We start from the raw sequence: 21,788 nt of genomic DNA, 5'->3' as shown, positions 1-21,788 counted from the left end.
TAGAATTGAAGAGAAATTAAAGTAGATAATGGAATTACTGAGAAAATGAATTGAGTAAAGAATCAAAATTAATTATCTTAGTTTGATAAAATAGAGAATTCAATTAAAAAAGGTAAAAAAAATGTAGTTATTGAATAAATGATTAATCTATAAAAGAGAGTTGTAACTAGTGAAAATTTATGAAAAAATATTTTTGGTTATTTTTTTAAATTATAAATTACAAACGAGTTTTGTAAGATTATATGTTAGTACATTTTTTTTTCAAAAATAGTAAAAATTAAATTTTTGAATAATAAATTTAATGTGTTTTATAAAATTGAAATAATATAATTTTTAAAAATTATAAAAACTAAATAGTATATAAAAAAAATCAAAAAATAATAATAGTACTGCAATATTCATTTCTCCTCATTTCTCTGGATTTGAGAGATAAATAAAATCAGAGAAATGGAAATTATTTATTTCTCAATTTCAATTTCCATTTCCCTTACTCAAACAAACAAGAAAAATTAAAACATTTTCATTTCTCTCACGTCATTAAGGGGCATTTGGTATAGAAAATAAAATTACAAAGAAATGAGAATAGATAATGGAATTGCTGAGAAATAAAATTGGGTAAAAAATGAGAATTAATTCTCTAATTCGGTAAAATAGAGAATTCAGTCGTGTAAAAAAATGCAGATATACGAATGAATCAAACAACAATAAATGATTAACTGGATTAAATAAAAAAAAGTTCTAACGAATCAGAATTCATGAAAAATATTTTTGGTGACTTTTTTCAAAAAAAAAAATTATAAATTATATACCGTTTTTTTAAAATTATATTTTAATACAATTTCTTAAAAAATTGTACAAATTAAATACTTTAACAATAAATTTAATTTAATTTTTATAAAATTGAAATAGTATAATTTTAAAAAAATTATAAAAATTAAATAGTAAAAAAAATAAGAATAATAAAAAAATATATATATATATAGTGCCGCATCATTTATCTTCATTGCATATGGCAGAGAAATGAAAATGATCTATTTCTCAACTTCTATTACTCTGAATCAAACAAACAAGGGAAATGAGACTATTTCTATTCCTCTGTACTAAACACATTGCAGTAATATTTTGTGTGATAAAAAAATAAAATAAAATTTTTTATTTAAATAATATATTTTTAAAAAATAGTAAAAAAAATTATTTAAGGAAAGATTCAAGCTAAAAATTGCTTTACTTTTCTAAATTTGAATTCAACCTCTGATAAGAATAATTAAAAGGACTTATCCAACTCGTGGAATTTCAATTCAATCTCAAATCTCTTGGGTGTGTTTATCTGGCGCTAAGTCTCGGAAGCTTACTGTACATTTACGGTTAGGGAAAAATTGGGCGCGAGATCCTCCGTAGGCGACAAACGCGTAGGGACATAGGGTTTGACCAAAAATTATTATTCTCATTCCCTTGCATTTATCATACTCAACCACCCTTCCACATTCTTCCACCCCTTCAAATAAAACACAACCTCCCTTCTTCCACAAATTCTTTCTTTTATGTCGGTCCTCCTTGTTACAGATCCAAGTAGGAGCTTGCAAGTAGGAATGCGACACTGTGTGTAGATCTTGGTGTAGGACGTCGTTTACCGGGAGGCAGCGAGAGTGCGTTTAACCACCTCTATTTATCTTTCACGATACGTCTGAAATTTTCACTTCCGATTTGGGTTTAATGGAGCTTCGACATATTTGAGTAGTCTTTATGTCTCAATTTAGTAGGCATTTTTATTTCAATATCTTGTGGCGTCGAGTATGTGCTATGGTTAGCACTTTCGTTTCATGGGAAAAAGTTCCCCGTTAACTAGGTTTTGAGATTTCGAATAAGTGTAAATGCATGGTAAATCGATTAGGCGATGTCGGATTCCTGGTGGTGTTGTGGGCTTGTATTAGAAAAAATTGACCTCGCTCGTCACCGCAGCTCTGGTGGCCGTTCATCAGGTTCAACACCCGGCGATGAGGCCCACCACGGTTCGAACGCGTCAGCCCTTGGTCTTTTCCTTGGAGCTTTTAATTTAGCACAGTGAGAGGAAGATGTAGTGACACCTTATTTAATGTGTGTCGTCGTTGAGGCATTGAGGTTTGTTAGGAGAACTTTTCTGTTAGTCACCTCACGGTTTCGGAAATGACTCGAAAATTTTTCTACCCCATATATTGAAGTCATACTTTACGGGGGTGTGTACTCACTTTGAAAATTAGATTAGAATTCTTAGAAATAAAATGAAAATTGTAGGAGAAAGCAATGGCAATACTACATTGCCAGAAAACAATGCGACAATAGTTTGGTGGTATTCATATTAAGGCCGCATGTCGTACGATCTTCGTTTCCACTTGTTGTGTGGAATCATTCATGCCGAATGCACTTGAATTGTCGTGTTATTCTTGCTCAATTCAAGTGTCACATACCCCTTTCTCAGTGTAGCTTGTAATCTAGCGGTAACGAATCTAACATATGATTTATCCTAGAATACCTAGGTTGTTAATTAGCGTTGTACTAACATTGTCACGAACGTGCGGATAGTCACACCGCCGAACCCGAACGGAGCCCCCTTCGAGTATGATATTGTGCGTATCCATTTGATGCTCTGTAATTCTATCATTCCTTTGATTGAGTATTTCTTCATTCTTTTCCAGTGGTGCACGGTAGGGGGTTCCCTTCGTACAACCACACCGGAGCACCCGTGTATAGTAATCTTCACGGGCCGTGATATCCGATCGCGTATGAGAGGTGATCTTCAACAATATTAACGAGGTACACCTTCCTACAATTGGGCTCCGCTAGGGGTGCTAACTTTTGACGTGGCGAGAAGAAATGTAAGATGTACCTAAATCTCCAATAATCGTAATCACGGTAGTCGTTCTTCCAATTGCTTTGCAATAAGCGTACTTTCAATATTTGTCTTTCGTGCTATACATGTCCCAAAAGAGAGTGAGAAGCTGGAGCCACACCATATCCTGGATGTCTATAGCTCTGTTGGGAGTTCTATAGTCGTTTATAGCCGCAAAAGGAAACAAAAATTAATCATCTCCACTGACGCCTTCAATCTTGACAGTATATAATTTCTTTTGTTCTTCCTAGTAATCTCTTTTGTAATTCGTTTCATTTTTTCTTTTGTTCCTCCTTCATAGATGTCTCGTCGCCGTGGTGTTGAGGGAGCAGTGCCCCGCCCCCCATCACATTGGGATTACGAATTATAACAATATTTTTACTCACATATGCTGGTTACATTTTATTGTTGAAGAAATAAACGAGAAAAATTTTCCTCCAGAGGTGTGGTCGCAAATAATAAAGGAGTTCTTCGAAGAAACGGATTGAAAGTTAACTATGGTTATCTGTGTGACCTTATTGTACGTCAAACAGGACTTGGTTGGGACGCGGAGACATGGGTGGTACTTGCTAGCGAGGCCCAAAAAGCTGTTTAGTTATTGGTAGCACTTATAATCCCAAAACATAATTAACGTAAGGGATTAGCGCATTGTCTGAGTGATACCCATTGTGGAATTGCAGGCGCATCCTGGGAAATTTCATGAAATGTGATCTTAATATGTCTATTTTCAACTGATTCATTTAACTTTAATTCAAAACAACATAATACTGAATTAAAATTGAATACTGAAAAATGTATATTGTATACTGCAGTATAAAATAAAGTAACCTTAAATGTATCTGAACATTACTAATTAGCTCCCACTAAATTGAAATATCGAAATATGATTCCACTCTCACACGAGCAATATGCTCATTATAGGACTTATGTGAAAACCCTTTAATAATTAAGCAGATCCGCAATCATGAAAGCTATACAAATATGTTCAATGGTTAATTCATTATGTGAAGCCATACAACTAAGCAAATAACGATTATTATGATCAAATAAGGTAGCGGTTCCAACCGATTTTGAACTATAGAAGTGACTAAACTTTATTTCCAAATGAACAATCATAACCAAAATTTTCCAAAACAAAGATTAAAATTAAATTTCGACTAAAGATGTTACCAAACGATGTCTTATCCAAATTCAAATAATAATCGGTACTTAATAATAATCTAAAATTTCCATTGGCTTTAACTTTAACTTTCTTGCCGTCACCCATATAGATGTATCTTTCACCATCAATTATTTTTCGGCAATAGAAAAAATCTTGCATAAACACACTGATGTAAATTGTTACACTAAAATACACCCCAGGTATGTCTCTGAACTGAAGTTAAACTACTTTCAAGAGCAAGACCAATAGGACATACATGTCATCTGAAATGTCTAACTTAAGTGCCCTCAATTTAGTAACAATATTAGATATGTTCAAAATGTACTCTCTTATGTTAAATTTGTCATTATACCTCATGGTAATGAGATTTTTAAGAATAATACTTATTCTCGCCTTACCACTTTTGGTGAAGCGTTTCTTAATTTTGACAAAGAATTCATTAGCAATAGTGATATCATAAGATATTGTATTCCGAAAAATTTATGAATTGTTTTTCTTAATAATCATCGGACTTAGGTGTTAGGCCTATCTCACTTCTTAAACAATTACTTTTCATATGCAGTGCTTTTTTCACCATACGAAGGTGTTGGTCTACTTTTAATGTCAAGTCAAGATTTATGCAACCCAAATGAATCAATATTGATTCTTTCTAGTGCTTATATGTATTCTCATACCATGTTGGGACAGAAAAATATATATATATATATAAATATTTATGAAACTTAACGAAGTTTAAAAATAATGCATTCTTATCCCAAGATACTAAGTACAACATCAATGATAAATATTTGGATCAATAACATTGATGGCTAGCAGTCATCTTGTTGCAATAATCATGCATGGACAATAAGTAATGTCAAATAATAAACCACTCTTTGGACTGATTAACTATTCACATAAGTTAAAGCCATATAATCATATCGCAAATGTATATTTCATTCTGCCAATTACCAACTGCCTTTGGGCCGAAGAATACTCACATGAATTAAAATACACATAAATATTTGCGTTATCAAGTAAAAATCTCATATAAGAGATGTTACTTTGGCAACTTCAAATACTGTTGGATTTGAATCTACAAATTGTACACACCAAAAATTTAATTGGGCCGACCTAATACAAGTGTAGCCCAAGCCCTGAGAGGTTTGCGGTCCAACAGAAGTCCATATTAGCGAGTAGGATTTTTGATATTTTTATATCCCTTGTTATTAATTGGTCTCATCACTCAATTAATAAGTTACTGAATTTCTACGTATAGGAGACCCGCATTTACTAAATACATTGAAATTTAATAAATTAATAATTCACTTAATATATACTTAACCTAATAGCCCAAATAGTTACATTTAACTAACCATTGAATTTTAATCCAACAATTATATCAAATAACTATTTAAATTTTTAAAAAAATTACTATTTAAAATTCAAACAAAAAATGTATGGTATTTTCATTATATATCAAAATACCAAATATTAAAATATCAAAATGGTATACATTATTTTCTTTGTATAAGGAACTATTGAAACAAATTCAATATTTCGATATAATATCGAAAATAAATATCGTACCGAAAACATTCGGTATAATATCATATCGAACTGAAATATTTTGATATATCGAACATGTATGATTTTTGATATTTTTTAGTATGATTGATATTTTTAACTTTAATTAAAAACAAATTATTGAAATAATCATTAGTAAAAAATATGATTGATATTTTTAACTCTAATTAAAAACAAATTATTGAAATAATCATTAGTAAAAAAAATTGGATATGATCATCCAATAAAAAAAACTTTCAATATGTGGACTACACTTACTATTAGTATAAAAAAATACAATATAACACTGATTTACAATATAAAATATTACTTATATTATTAATACCGTCTCAATTATCTAATAATATAAAAATATATCAAACTAAACAGATAGATCTAAATAGATTAATTGAAATAGTTAAAATTTCATTATTTTGAATTCATCAAATTTCTTTTTTTCTATTGAAAATAATATAATAGAAAATAAAAAGTTGCATATTTTAGTGGGGTAAATTATACTCCTTTCTCTCATATCTATATATTTATTTGTTTTTACACGAAGTTTTAAAAATATTAGTATTATATTGGGATAAAATAGAAATAAATGTAAAAAGATTAAATTAATCCTATTAGTATTATATGATATAAATGTAATGACATTTGTATAATATATTGTAAATTGGAAGAGTTTTTATAATGTTAGTTGATAGTACAATTATTAAAAAAAGAAATGAATACTTTGTCATGAAATCAACCAAAATAAAAAACGGATAGATTGTTAAGGGACAGAGAGAGAGTAACACTTAGTTGTTTTTTTTAGTAAAAATGCACAAAAAACTTACTGTTTTATTTATTGCGTGAAACCCTTTGTGTTAATGTAAAGTTTGCACGAAACACCATCTTTATCAAAATCTGATGTTTGGTTTTAAATAAAAACCTAAATTACGCAAGTTTTATACAAATAAAAAATTGTAAAATATCTTAACTAACTTTTTTGAGTAAAATAAATAAGTAAATTAATGGTCAATAATTTATTTTATAATTTTTGTAAAAATCAGATAATAATTTGTTTTCAGGAAACTATAAAACGAAAAATTAATCAATTATTTATTTATTTAATTTATCCAAAATAATTATTTAAGATATTTTTCGTTTTCTACTTTTTATAAATTTACGTAATTTAGATTTTTATTTATAATCAAACATTAATTTTGAATAAAAAAAAATTTTCATGCAAATTTTATATTAATGTAAAGAAGTTTCACGTAACAAATAAAATACAAAAACATTCAAAATTATTGTGATGGAGAAGGTTAGGACGGTTGAACCGTAAGGGCCCAGACAAAACCCTAAACCTAATTTGGGAAAGAAACTTCGCATCTCTATCTCCAGGCCTGCCTCTGCCTGGTCCAGCCAAAACAATGGACGACGAAAACGAACACCAATAAACAAATAAATGCTGCCACCGATTCGGGTCAGCCCACGCCATCGCTCATCAATCTGCCTGCCAGTGCCAGGTTGCCTAAATGCAATTGCATTACGTGTCCCCGCCTCAGTCGACTCACCTTTTCCACTGTTAAAATACTCATCGAACGATCCATGAATCTTTCCTGGAATTCCGTGCGCCACGACGCTGAACAACGGAGCGGAGTAGGAAATTCATACCCGAGATCCTCCGCGCCTGCCCGCCCTGATCGGAGTGCCGTCGCTGGATTTATTCGAATCGGGTTTAAATCCAATTGGTGAGTCCAATGGTGTCTGCCGCGAGTGAGAGCGAGAGTGTGAGGAACCGGAAGTTGTTGCTAGGGATTGGGTTTTGGGTGCAGGGATTGCGGTGCTTTCCATGGATGGGCGTCAATTTCTTCCTCAAGGACGGGATGCGAGTGGACCCTTCCACTCTGCAGATCATTCAGAACTCCTCCAATTTGCCGATGGTGGCGAAGCCGTTGTACGGCATACTCTCTGATTCGGTCTACATCGCCGGCCAGCACCGCGTCCCCTACGTAGCTCTTGGAGGTATCTACCTACCTACCTACCTACGGCCTTAATTTCCTTCTCGTTACGCATATCGTTTATGCTTTATTGTCTGATTCATTCGACCCGTCCCCTTCAACTTGAACTGAACTCAACTCAACTCAACTTCTCGTTGTAGGTAGATTCAATCGATTACTGATACCATCCATCAATTGATTTGATTTCGTTCTGGTCCTGAATTTAATATTTGTATCTGTAATTCTAGCAGTATTGGGTAGCAAATTGATCTTATGCTTGAGGTAAATGATTTTGAATCTGTCTGTATTGAATGATGAACAATGGGACAGTAGGAGAAGCTATCTGCTAGTTACCATTTCTAAGTTGCTTTCATCGTCGAAATGGACAAAATATTTGGAAAGAAGATTCATAGAATGTCCTAAGAAATTAAGAAACTATCTTTCCATGGATTGGATTACTGACGCTGAATGTATTTAGAGCAGCTAAGGAATTAGATGATGAGATGCCCGAGCAGCTCGTAAACTTAATACTGTCTAACGACTTCGTCGTGTTTGTATGGTATTCAGTGTAGGATAACTACAAATATGCATTCATTGGCATGCATTAGACTCGATTGTTCGCAATACTTCAATGTTTATTCATGTCAATACTTTCGTAATTGAGGCGCTACACATGTTTGCTTCTCGCATATCTGTTTGGCCCTTTGTGTCATAATGTTCGAATAATGTATGTATAGCATTTAGAGACTGCTGTGAATAATGCATATATAGCATTTAGAGAGCTCAACGTTCTTTTATGCGCTTAATGTGTGTGTAGAACCAAGTAGAAGTGTGCAATATATATGTATATGGAATGGAATGTAGAATATCACGAGTTATGGTTTTTCCGGGGCAGGCGAGCAAAGAACAAATGAGTTTTTATTTTTTTATTTTTATTCCTGTTTCTGTGAGACAGTGTTGTGGTGCTGTTCTGCTAATGGTGAACGAGTTCTAACTATGGAGCGTGTAGTTGAATTATCAATTTGGTAACTGACCATTGTAATTATCTTTGCAGCACTTGTGCAGGCAGTTTCGTGGATAGCTTTGGCATTTTCTGCTACATCTGGCGCATCATTTTTATCTGTCACGTTTTATCTTCTCCTTGGGAACTTGGGGGCATCTATAGTGGAGGTTGCTAACGATGCCATGGTTGCCGAGACTGCAAAGCAACCTAGTTCTTCCAAGAACTCCAAATCATCTTCCTCCGGTGCACTGCAGTCTTTTGTTTGGATGGCCTCGTCGATTGGTGGAGTTTTGGGAAATCTGTTTGGGGGAATCGCCATTGATAAATACTCCCCGCAGATGATGTTCTTCGCCTTTGGAATTATTCTTTGTTTCCAGTTCTTGATCACGCTGCTCATCCGCGAGAGCTCTCTAAACCTACCCCGAAGTCCACCCAACACGGGCTTTAAGAAACAATTGTCGGAGCTGTTTTCCGCGCTTAAGAAACCAGAAATTCTTCACTCGATATCGTGGTTTTCTCTGTCTTATGCTATTATCCCGGCGCTCACGGGTACCATGTTCTACTACCAAACTCAAAGCCTGAAGATCGAATCCGCAATCCTCGGGATATCTAAGGTGTTTGGGCAAGCAGCTATGCTCCTATGGGGCGTCGTTTACAACCGCCATCTCAAGTTGATCTCGTCGAGGAAATTAATATCCGCGGTTCAACTCTCCATGGTTGTGTTGATGCTATCGGATTATCTCTTTGTGAAGGGCATCTATCAGGCAATCGGCCTCCCCGAGTACATATACGTGGTGATTTTTTCCGGCCTGCTTGAGGTACTCTACTTCTTCAAGATTCTTCCATTTAGCGTATTGATGGCGCAGCTTTGCCCACCCGGCTGCGAAGGAGCAGTCATGGCTTTTGTCATGTCGGCAATCGCCCTGGCATTTATAGTAAGTGGCTACCTCGGCGTTGCTCTAGCTTCTTATGTCGGGGTGAGCGGAGAAGATTTCTCCGGCCTGCCGCGGGGCCTCTTGATCCAGGCAGCGTGCACGCTTTTGCCGGTTTTCTGGGCATCGTACATTCCGGAAGACGTCAAAGGGAAAGCCAAGAAGGAGAATTAGATGTAGTCGGTCAGTGACACATCGACGCGTCGAATCATAAGGTAGGTGTTCCCTTTGTGGATAGTTTACTTTCCTTGTCTTTATTCTTTCAAGTTACTAAGGTACCCGAAAAACTTGGTATTTGGGCTTGTTATGCTATGCTATGTCATGTCTTGGTTATTGCAGAAATTTCAGTGTCAATAAAATACTATACTATGCTGGCAGTGAAATTTAAGTCGGAATATTTAGGTACAACATTTTTATTGAATTGAAGGTGGTTGTTGAAAGGAAGGGCAATCAGCAATGGCCAATGGGGGCTTATCTTTTGTATTGTATAGTATGGTCGATTTGTGTCCGCTGAATACTTTAGACGAGTTAAATTACTAACCATAATTCGATCCGTTTATTATTGTGGGTTGACTTGTGTTGATCTGTTCACATAATTAAGTCGAATTTTTTATTCAAATTAAATTAATATATTTATAATCTCGTTGTCGTGTTCGATTCGAATTGAGAGCCTCAATCATCACCCGATCTTTGTATTATCGTGTTGGGTTCGTGTTGACTTGTATATATAATTGAGTTAAATTTTTTTACTCAAATCCAATTATTTCGTATCAGTTGTCAGTTGTTATGTCGGATAGATCTGTCATGCGCATGCATTTACAAATAATAGTAGGGCTTTTTCTTTTTGTAAAAAAAAAATTTGTAAAAAAAATTTAATTATATTTTTCTGAAAAAATTAATATATTAGATATATTTATTATTTTTATATTATTTTTATATATTTCTCTATCCTCCATATAAAAAATATTTTTTCAAATCAAAACATATACATCCAAAGTAAACATACTAATTCATTAGTTAAAACAAATGTAAAAAGCCAAAATTATAAACAACCAAATAAAAATAAAATTAAATTGTTGATTTTCTTTTTAAAAAAGTTGATTTCAAGAATGTGATATTTCATAGGAAAAAAAATATTCTAATTTAATAATGAAAAAAAAAAAATCTAACTAAAGTCATTTTACAAATAACACAGGTGTGTTTGTTCTGTATTTTGATTTGAAAGAATTTATTTTATACTTAGATATAGAAAATTAGATAGATAATATGAAAATAATAAAGTTAATTTTTTTTAAAGAATGTATTAGCAAAGTATAGTTAAAAAATAAAATAAAAATTTGTTACATACACAGTGCAGTAGCAATGGTTGAGAAATTTGACACCAATATGTTTGTGTCACGGGTTCGAGTCCCGTCTGCGCTGTTTAAATAATTTTTATTAATTTATGTATTGCAATTATTTACTGTTGTTATTTATTTATTTATTTTTTTGTTTAATAATTAATAATGTTATAGTGTCCCATACCGGCATACGTAACTTTATTTATTTTTACTAATTTTCGTAATAAATATAATTCGATACCACGTTAGTTAATATTTTTTCCCATAAATAAAAAATTGCAGATTATCCATTTGTTTATTTTAATCCCATTTTTACTAATTTTCGTAATAAATATAATTCGATACCACGTTAGTTAATATTTTTTTGCCATGAATAAAAAATTGCAGATTATACATTTGTTTATTTTAATCCCAGCGTAGTAATCCTCTACGGAAATTCCAACGTAGCTTTCCTGGACCAGCAGTCTCCTCCAATGGCAGGCTTCCAGGCGCCGCTTCGGCCGCAGCCACCGTCTTCCGCTTCCCGCCACCATTTCTCCTCCGGCGGGAACCTTAATCTCGTTCTTCTCGCACTCCTGCCTCTCTCTCTCGCTCTCTTCGCTTTCCTCCTCCAATGGCGGGGCGGAGGCTTAGAATCCTTAGATGATCCATTTTCCCGATTTCATAGTGAATCACATTCGTTTCCAGGCATGGACGTCGGCGGCGACTATCCTCGCTCTACTGCTGATCAATCTTCTGATTGCTCCACTCTTCTGGCGCGCTCGAATGCAGCAGAGTTCCCGCATTTCAGAGACTGGAAGTTCAAGTTTGACGCTGATCTTGAGCCCAAGGTTTTTCCTATTCGCTTATAGTTTTTAATCTCAGTTATGTTTGATTAAGGGTTTCTGATTGTTCTCGTGAGCTGGATTGTGTGTTTCGGCGATTTTGGAAGTGTTTATGAATATATTGAATTCAAACACAAGGTTTCAATCGTGGCTTCGGTTCCTATTGTACGGACGTATCCGCATGTTGGTCGACGCCTCTTCTTAATCTGGTTAATTATTCCTGTGAGTTTAATTCCTACAAAAACGACGACGCAAAATCCTTATCCAACTTCTTTGACGTCTAATGATGGCTGTTTATGCATAATCGATTTTGGCTGTCTACAGTTCAATTTGTATGAAATGTTTTGATGCATTATTGTAATTGTGATGTTCAATGCCGATGTAGATTGCTTGTTCTTCATGATTGTTCATTGTTTATTTACAGATATGCATTGCAACAAGTACCTCTGCTGGCTTGGAGCAAATTCTTCCATGGGTATATTATCATAAAGTTATTAAGGTGTCGAATTTTTTCCTTTTTGTTGAAGGGAAGGCTGCGTCTGCTCCAGTGTCCAAAGTTCTTGAATCCTTACCGGTGAGTTTGTGTCCTAACGACTAATTTCTTTAGTTTCTGTGATTAAGGATCTTTAGTTTTCGTTGTTTATCTAAATATCTGCTACGGTATAGTGATAATCATGTGATATTGATGAACTAAAACATCAAACAAATCAAAACAGTGTTTGTGGGCTTTATATTGTGTTCAAAGGCAGCATCGATCCTGTTAGTCAAACGAATTATGTCTGATTTGTGAACCTCTTTTTTTTTTTTTTTTTTCTTTGGTTCTTTCTCCAAAGTACAGTAAGGGTGTGTTTGTTTGAAGGATTTTGGAGGATTTCCACTATTCATCCAATTTTTTCCCCCCAAAAACATCAAATCAAACACCTATTTTTCATTTTTTATATTATACTAAAAATCAATTTTACATTCAAAACATCACATCAAACCCTATTTATATCACATCATACAACTATTCAAATTCAAAATTTTTACTATTCAAATCCCAATCCAAAATCCAAACCCCCAAACAAACACACCCTAAGTTTAACTGGCTCTGCCATTCCATTTAGGCTTCCTTGTTGCTATTAGGGGGTTTTATTGGATTGCTTTATTAAGGTAATAGGGGCTGCTAAATTTAGTCAAATGAATTCTTGTGTCTGCACTTTGGTTAAGAGAGAATTGGGCAGCCATCTCTCATTGCTAGCTTCTCTCAAGTCTTCAACTCTTAGGGGGATTCATTTTTATTCTACTTCATTTATTCTTTCATGTAGAACTGGGATGACTACACTCTGTTTTTTGGTCCATTTTAATTTTTCTTTAGTTAGCAGTTGACTTGGATTGACTGCCAATTTCAACAATGATTCTCAGTCTGATTTCTCTTCATTTGGTCTTACATGATTATGGTGTTGCCCTTGTCGATGCCCAAGTGTGTAGTAGTGGATATATTAGTCTGATGCTTTGGCACATTGGTGATAATCATTAGTTGAACACCTTGCCAGAAAGTTGTGCCTTGAATGTCATGATTTGTCAGAATCAATTAGGTGAAGGCTATTTAACCTTGCAGGGAGTGAAAGTGATATACCGAACCAAAGAGCTAGAAGAGCAACAAGCTAAAAGGTATATGATTTCCTCTCTCACCATGCAGTCATTACTTGTAAGCTGTTCAACTTGTTGATATATCATCTACTTGAGAGCATGTTTATTTATGTTTTCTGATAATATTAATGATCTATGAAGTTGTTATCTTGCGCTTAAAAAGTTCATGAGATTAATAATTTAAAACAATAAAAGTGTATGATCTTGATTCTGATTATTAATCTCTTACAAATCTTGTGTTTCCACATCAGCCGGGCATGGAATGAAACTTGGTTGGTAGATTTCTTTTACAAGCCTTGCAACTATGAGCTTTTTGTGAAGCAATCCCTAAACATGGAGATAGCCATTGTTATGGCAAGGGTATGGATTCATACTTGATTAGAAAAACTTAAATGTATTCTCCTGTGATGAACCAGTGAAATTGTTTGCTTGTTATGATTCCAGGAAGCTGGCATGGACTGGATACTTCATCTGGATACTGATGAATTAATGCATCCAGCTGGTTCTCGGGAATATTCTTTGAGTCAGGTTTTGCATGAGGTGCCTCTGAAGGTGGACATGGTTATCTTTTCCAACTATGTAAGTAGTTTGACCCTCTTCTTCTAGTCACTCCTCTTTCTTAAGTGATTGGAAAATTTTGTTCTCAGTATTTCCATTCTTAAACTAATGCTTCAGTGCCTCAGTGGTAATTGAAAACTACCGAATCCTTTATGTTGATTTTCTTCTTTGTGTAAGTAATATATACGTCCTTTGCAGGAGAGCTGTGTTGAACGAGATGATATTAAGGACCCATTCACAGAGGTAATGACAAATGTTTTATGCATGTACAGCTTTAATTTATGTGTGTGTTTAATTTGCTGGACTTGAATGCACCAAAGATGATTATTTCATCTTCTGTGCAATGTTTCATGATTACCTTGTCCCACGCAAATCGTTTACCTGTAACTATCATAGTATGGTCATAATATCAGCCAATTTCATCCTTTTAACTAATTGAGGAAGAATTTGCAAGTTATAAAACCCGGAGGTCGAATTTTCCATCTCGAAGAAAAAACACTCTGATCTCGTATCAGAAATATTCCCAACTCTCCTTTTGGGGCTTTGACTCTTACATAAAATTCTTGTTTGGACAACTCAAAAGTTGGAGAAGTTCTTTTACTAATAAATCGCTATTCAAAATCATTCCATTCATGATCTTTTATCCTTGTTAAATTTTTCTTAGATTTTGGTGAAAACCATCGTTTATGCATCTGTCCTTTTGATTTGGTGGAACTGGCTAATTACTTGTTTCGATATACCCTGTAGGTATCCATGTTCAAGAAAAACTTTGACCATTTGTCAGAAAGCACCTATTTCAGCACGTATGAAGTAGCATCCCATGACAATCCAAACTATTTTTTGACCTATTCAAATGGGAAAGCAGCTGCTCGAATACAAGAGCATCTCCGCCCCAATGGTGCCCACAGATGGTACAATTACAAGAAAGATCCAAAGTATATATCTAATGTTTACCTATAATTTTTGCTCCCATCTGGTACCAATTATGCTCTTCCTTGTTGCTTATTTCATCTGTATTTGATTCATGTTTCTGCTTTGTTGTTTATTTTGTTTTGGCATGGGAGCTCCAACATTTTTTTTGTTGACTTTTGATGAATGGTATTTTATAATAATTGATAGAGAGATCAAAATGCAAGAGGCAGCAGTCCTACATTATACATATGCCAAGTTCTCTGATTTGACATCTAGGCGAGATCGATGTCGTTGTAAACCAACTCAGGAGAATGTCAAGAGATGCTTTATGTTGGAATTTGACAGAGATGTGAGTTTTATTTTATTTTAAATTTTAAATTTTAAATTATTCTGTTGATTTCATTTATGTCTGGATAAAGTTTGTGCCATGTTAGCTGTAGAAGGATGCTATAGTAACTCAATCTTATGGCCATCCTCAGTGCTGAAAGCGGGGCATGCTGATATTTTTTTTGAAGTTGTAAGGGACACTTAGAGGCATGCCGTCATTAAGTCATTAAAATAGTGTCCTATAGGCAATTGCAAATTAATACTAATAGATTTATTAGATTCATATCTATATTAATGTCTATATCTATATTCATATCAATATTTATGATTTAGTTCCTTGTTAGGATAGATTTTTTAAATATTTTTTTATATATATATATATTCTTCCTTTTCTTGTTTTTTTTTTGGAATAATATGAACAATATTTGTTATCAGAGCCAATTAAAATTGAGGCAAAATCTTGTTTCTAGCAGCCGCCGCGAGTTCCGCCGCTGCCGCTGCAAGTCCAAGCAGCCGCCGCCGCCTCTCAAACCCTAATTCAACCAAAACCCTAAATTTTCTCCTACTTCAATTTGAGAATCTTTCCACTCAACTAAGACCATAATCCATCTCCTGCGCTCAACGGTGATAGAGTCTCCGTCCGCCGCCGCACGTGCCCCCATGCGTTGTCACCGAAGGATGAACCAGTTTTGGTTTCGGTCGTTTTTTGACCTTTTCCTCGCGAATTTTTCAGACAAATGCATCAGGTGACGTTGCCTTAGGCGCCACCGCCAGCTGTTCGCCGGATTTTTTCTCAGGAAGCTTTTTTGGTGTTGTTTCTATATCTGATCCATTTAAATTTCAAAATTAAAGAAAGAACTTCCATCTTATGTGCTCTGCTGTGGAATTCCTTGAATCTAACTATACTTCCCACGTATCAAGTCATTTGAGACATGCTATGAAGTTTGGAGTAAGACTTGCTTCAATTTACAACAATGATATTCAACGCTACTACTTTATCTAGAAGATCACACACTTGATCTTCCTACTTATGTGAGTAAACTGGAAACTATTCGACAAGAGTTCAGTTCTCTTATTTCTACTAGTTGTGCAATCCAGAGGTTGCATAGGACAAATTCTTTGCCGTATTAACTCTTGTTCACCTTAAGCTTGATCTGATCATGTTCAAGACCAGATACTAAGAGGTTCCACTGTACTAACGTTGGATGATGTTCTTGTTAGTCTAGTACGACTCTTCTAGTCGTAACACTCATGTGGCTGCCCCATTTACTAATACTATTGATAGTTCATCTTTGGTTTCTTAAATTATACAGCATTCCTTTGTATCAGGCTTCTCAATAGTCTTCTTCCACCACTATTTTCGACTCACCTGATACCCATGCTTCTGTTATTCATGTCTCTCAGACGTCTCTCGGTCCAACTCATGTTACTGTTGTTAATGGTGATAAAGCTTACCCTCAAGTTTTTGGTAGTGCCAGTCCGTCACCTAATTTACCTCTACATTTTGTACTTTATGTCCTTCAAAGTCCATTTGACCTCACACCTGTTAGTCGTCTCACTAGAGATCTAGATTGTTCTATCTTGCTAACTCATGATTCTCTTGTTATTTAGGATTGCAGCACGGGGAGGGCGATTGGTACCGGATGTTTGTCTCATAGGTTATATTACATAGACGAGTCCTCTCGCAATACCTCTACCCTTGCTATATCTTCTATTGAGTGTCCCGAATTATTCCATAAGCGATTGGGTCATCCAAATCTGTCTAAATTAAAACGTATTTTTTTCTAATTTTTATTACTTTGTTACCATCTAAGTCATATGAGCTTGGAAAACAATCTCGTACTTCCTTTCCCAAACGCATCGATAGTCAAGCATCTGAGCCCTTTACACTGGTTCACTCGGATGTTTGGGGGCCTTGTCGTACTACTTCAACTCTTGGTTTTCAATATTTTGTTACATTTATTGATGAATTTTCTCGATGTACTTGGATTAATTTAATGAAAAATCGATCAAAATTACTCTCTACATTAAAAAAGTTTTGTGCTGAAACTCGTACACAATTTTATACATCTATCAAGGTTTTAAGAAGTGATGAGGGTGTAAAGTATTTTTCTCACTCATTTAGTCATTTTCTCTCATCTGAAGGAATATTCATCGGTTGTCATGTTCTTCCACTCAACAAAATAGAGTGGCTGAACGCAAGAACAGTCATCTAACATAAACAACTCGTACATTATAATATTCCATTTCATTTTTGGGCTGATGCTATTGTTACAACATGTTCCTTATTAATCGTCTTCTGTCTGGTATCTTAGTACATCAGATTCCCATAACATGTGTTCAGCCTAATGTGTCCCTATACCCTTTACTCATCGTGTATTTGATTGTACGTGCTTTGTTCATGACCATTCTCCTGATTTGGACAAATTACGTCATCGATCCATCAGATGTGTTTTCCTTGGGTACTCTCAAGTTAAAAAAATATATAGATGTTATTCTCCTCTCACTCGTCAGTATTGCTTTAGTGCAAATGTGACATTCTTTGAGTCATCACCATATTTTATAGTGTTATCATCTCTATCCTCAAATACTTATGACTCTTATTCTAGTTGTCTCAATTTCCAAGCCTCCATTTTAGGTCTATAGCCGGCATACATGGTAGCGTCAGAAGGTACTTACTTCACTATCACTTGCGCTTATTGATGACTTATCTTCGGTTTCATCACCTTCCCCGGCTGTGACTCCACAATCACTTGTTGTCCACGTCGAGGTACATGGTCCATTAGTAATCATAACCCTATTTATAATTTTCTTAGTTATCACCGTTTATCTTTTTCCATGTATAGTGTTGTGACTGCTTTAGACTTCATCTCTGTTCCTCGCTCTCTGCGTGAAGCTATGGGTCATTCAGGGTGGTGTCAGGCCATGATAGAGGAAATGTCTGCTTTGCATGCTAACAATACTTGGGAGTTGGTTCCGTTACCGCCGGGAAAAACACCTGTAGCTTGCCGATGAATTTATGCAGTCAAGGTTGGACTTAATGGTCGCATGGATCGACTTAAAGCTCGACTTGTTGTGAAGGGCTTTAATCAAGTATACGGAAAGGACTATACAAAAACCTTTTTTCCCGTTGCCGAAATGTCTTATGTTTGTATTTTTCTTTCGATGGCAGCAATGCACGGTTGGTTCCTTAATCAATTTGACATTAAAAATGCATTTTTGCACGTTGAGCTTCAAGAAGAGGTATATATGGAACCTAGTTTTGTTGCTCAGAGGGAGTTTGGTCTTGTATATTGCCTTCGTCGCTCACTCTATGGCTTGAAATAAGGATGACAATGGGTCGGGTTTGGGTTGGGCCTAGCCGGACCTAACACCCGACCCGAAAACATATTTGGCTCCGAGACCCGAATTGGACCTAACTATACCTAGACCTGATGGTCCCTGACCCGACCCAAGCAACACTCTAAAAGATCTTATGGACCGCAAGAAACTTTTACATTTATGAAATTTTAACTTAAAATTGAACCTAAACCCGGACCCGGACTCGACATATACGAAAATTATATATTTTATTCAAAAATACTATAATAAAATACAATGATAAATAAAAATAAAAAGTATTTTTAATATAATTTATATTGTTAGAAATTATTTTTTATATATATATAATTGATATATTATTAATATATTAATCGGATCCGAATCCGGGTCCGGGTCGGGCTCATTTTTAAACCTGAGTCCCCATCTGAATCCGATATAGGTATACAAGACCCGATCCATACTCGATCTGATACCCGAATAAATGGACTTAATCCCAAATAAATGGATCGGGTCTCGGGTGTACCCATACCCATTGTCATCCCTAGTTTGAAACAGTCTTCACGGGCATGGTTTGGACGTTTTAGTGTTGCTATTAAAGAATTTGGTATGACACAGTGTTCGTTTGATTATATTGTATTCGTCTAGCATACTTTAGAGGGACAATTTGTTTACTTAATTGTCTATGTTGATGTAATCATTGGAGATGATATTGATGGTATTACAAAGTTAAAAAAGCATTTACACAATCATTTTTAGACCAAAGACTTAAGACCACTTCATGCTTTTTAGGAATTAAGATTGTCCAATTTAAGAATGGTGTTATCCTATCTAAGAGAAAGTATATTCTTTATATGTTGGAAGAAACATGTATGAATGAATGTAAGGTTGTGGATTCCCATATGGATCTAAATACAAAATTGCTTTCACGACAGGGGGAGCTATTGACTGATATAATGCTAGACAATATAAGAGACTGCTTGGAAAGCTTAATTATCTCACTATCACCTGATTAGATATATCATTTGCAGTAAGTATAGTAAGTTAGTGCAGTCTCTATGTGACTCTCATTGGAAAACACTTATGCGTATTTTGCGTTATATTAGAGGATCTCCCGGAAAAGACTTACTTTATACAAGTCATTGTCATTCTGAAATGGTTGAATATTCAGATGCTGATTGGGTGGGGTCTCTCTTGTTATTGTGTGTTTGTTGGAGGTAATTTGATATCTTGAAAAAGTAACAAATAAAATATGGTGCATTCTAGTGCTGAGGCTTAATATCGTGCTATGACATGTGAATTTTTTTGGATTAAACAATTACTTTGTGAACTCAAGTTCTGTGATGTGACAATGATGAAGTTATGGGGTGATAACCAAGCAACACTACACATTGTATCAAATCCAGTATTTCGTGAACGAACAAAGCATATCGAAATAGATTGTCACTTCATTAGGGAAAAAGTATTATCTGGATTTATAAATACTAAATATGTGCCCTCGTATAATCAACTTGCAAACATTTACGAAAGTTCTGACCTAGATCCTAGTCCTTGGATCCTATGATTTGTACGCTCCAGCTTGAAAGGAGTGTTGGATTTATTAGATTCATATCTATATTCATATCCATATCTATGATTTAGTTAGTTGTTAGGATATATTTTCTAAATGTCTATATATATGTATGTATTTTTTCCTTTTATTTTTCTTTGGAATAATATAACATTATTGTCCCCTTATTTCTCTACAAATACCATCGACTGTTTAGCTATTTTTTGTACTTATGAGAACACGAATCAACAATTTGATATATTATGGTTGGTGAAATCAACATATCATACACTACTAAGTTCAAACTCTAAGAAGTTTTAGTTAATCTGTTTATATATGCCGACAATAATCTCAATTGAAGTTGCAGAATCAGTAGGCTCCAGTTTCAAATTTAAACAACTGGCTTTGTGGTGGGGTTCTACACTTTTTCCTATATGTTCTGTATGAATTTCTCTGTATTATAAATGTACGGGCCAATATAATTGATTGCCAGCTTCGTGGATGCATTTCTTTAGTGCACAATGTGCTACTGGCCTTTATTTGTGTAGTTTTAGTTTGTTTCCTGCTTATGTACTGAAGGAGATCTTATTATGATATGCATTTGTCTTCTTTTGTGAACCAATTTTAGTTGTTCTGTTTTAAGGTATCCATAGTATTTTAATAATTTCAATGAAAGTATGGTATGATTCTCGAGCTTAACTATGATTCTCTAAGGAAAAGCTGGCAATACCTATCTAGTTTCCATGAAATCTAAGACTGAATTAATCACTATCGAACACAATCTAGAAAATTTTCTGCTATTTTCCTAGGGGTGAAATAGCATTTGAAGACCTATGTTTTTGTTCTATAAACTATTTCTTGTGGTTCTTGTTTGCAATCTTATTTATTTGTTCGTTCATATGCAGGCATTTATAATTGCTTCAACTGCAACAGAAGAGGAGATGCGAAACTGGTAATAACTGTTCTGACACCGATTCTTGTTATTTATCAACACGGGCAACTTTGTAAGAAATTATCAACTCCAAGTTCACTTTATAGACCTGACAAAATAGAACATCAATTTGGTTTTAGAGCTATTGGATTCTTAGTTTTCGTATATATCATTTGTATTCATTATCGTATGCTTGCTTTTTGACAGGTACAACGACCATGTTGTATGGAACAATAGAACTATCAATCTTAAACTGCTGAAGAAGGGAGTTCTCACGCACATCTACACTCCCATGGTAAGCTCAACATCACTAGTTGGAAAAGAAGACTGCTGAACAAGAGTGTTGGTGATCTTATTTAGTTCTTTTCTCGTGCACATATGTTCAGACAATCATTCAAAGTTTGAGGGAGTCTGGTCTATTTGCATCTGTTATTGCTTCCGCCCAAGGATCCACCGAGAGGCGCAATTCCTTTGCAAGTACTGGATCTCTATTGCTTCGGACAAGAAAGTTCGGTAGACATAAAATGTATCAGACCAATATCAAATCTCAGGCAAAGGAATCCTACAGTTTGTACAAAGCAGCAGTCCCGAGACTCTCTTCCCCGTTGCTTTACAACCGAAGCATGATGATTGATTGATACATTTACGTTTCTCGACAAGAGGAGAATCTGGAGTTGTATTTAATTTATTGTTTCTCCAGACGGCATGAGAGAAGCAGGGGCAGACTTTTATAGGGGTTGGGAATGGAACATGATATGTATAGGAATGTGTCTTAGTCAATCAAATTTTTGTTTTTCTGTAGACTGCAGCCCCTTTCCTGAATGCATGTGCAAATTTACTAATGCTGCTAGATTATAATGTACTCTATGTTGTCTTGATGCAGCTATTCAACGAGGAA

The 21,788-nt window shown here is 34.8% G+C and overlaps 2 protein-coding genes across 6 annotated transcripts; both read left to right on the top strand.

Moving 5' to 3' along the window:
* The first annotated feature begins 6,999 nt into the window (after positions 1-6,999).
* Positions 7,000-9,673, top strand: LOC127262025 (probable folate-biopterin transporter 7). Its single transcript, XM_051290502.1, has 2 exons — positions 7,000-7,589; positions 8,619-9,673. Exons 1-2 carry the CDS (start codon positions 7,325-7,327, stop codon positions 9,671-9,673), a joined length of 1,320 nt encoding a protein of 439 aa, XP_051146459.1. The 5' UTR covers positions 7,000-7,324.
* Positions 9,601-21,691, top strand: LOC127262024 (glycosyltransferase-like KOBITO 1). Of its 5 annotated transcripts, none has more exons than XM_051290496.1 (12): positions 9,601-9,714; positions 11,255-11,669; positions 12,088-12,237; positions 13,264-13,316; positions 13,547-13,655; positions 13,740-13,874; positions 14,052-14,096; positions 14,601-14,788; positions 14,973-15,114; positions 20,865-20,911; positions 21,098-21,185; positions 21,277-21,691. In XM_051290496.1, the coding sequence occupies exons 2-12, from the start codon at positions 11,313-11,315 to the stop codon at positions 21,526-21,528; spliced, it is 1,566 nt and encodes a 521-aa protein (XP_051146453.1). In that variant the 5' UTR covers positions 9,601-9,714; positions 11,255-11,312; the 3' UTR covers positions 21,529-21,691. The 5 variants fall into 5 exon arrangements, with proteins under 5 accessions (XP_051146453.1, XP_051146454.1, XP_051146455.1 ...); XM_051290497.1 differs by having other exon boundaries at positions 9,610-9,714; positions 11,227-11,669; XM_051290498.1 differs by having other exon boundaries at positions 9,646-9,714; positions 11,287-11,669.
* The last annotated feature ends 97 nt before the right edge of the window (positions 21,692-21,788 follow it).

The sequence above is a fragment of the Andrographis paniculata genome, unplaced genomic scaffold (genome assembly GCF_009805555.1).
Source record: "Andrographis paniculata isolate CXL003 unplaced genomic scaffold, ASM980555v1 Contig65END, whole genome shotgun sequence".
In the NCBI taxonomy this organism is placed as follows: Eukaryota; Viridiplantae; Streptophyta; class Magnoliopsida; order Lamiales; family Acanthaceae; genus Andrographis; species Andrographis paniculata.
This window is presented reverse-complemented; position numbering and strand designations above follow the sequence as displayed.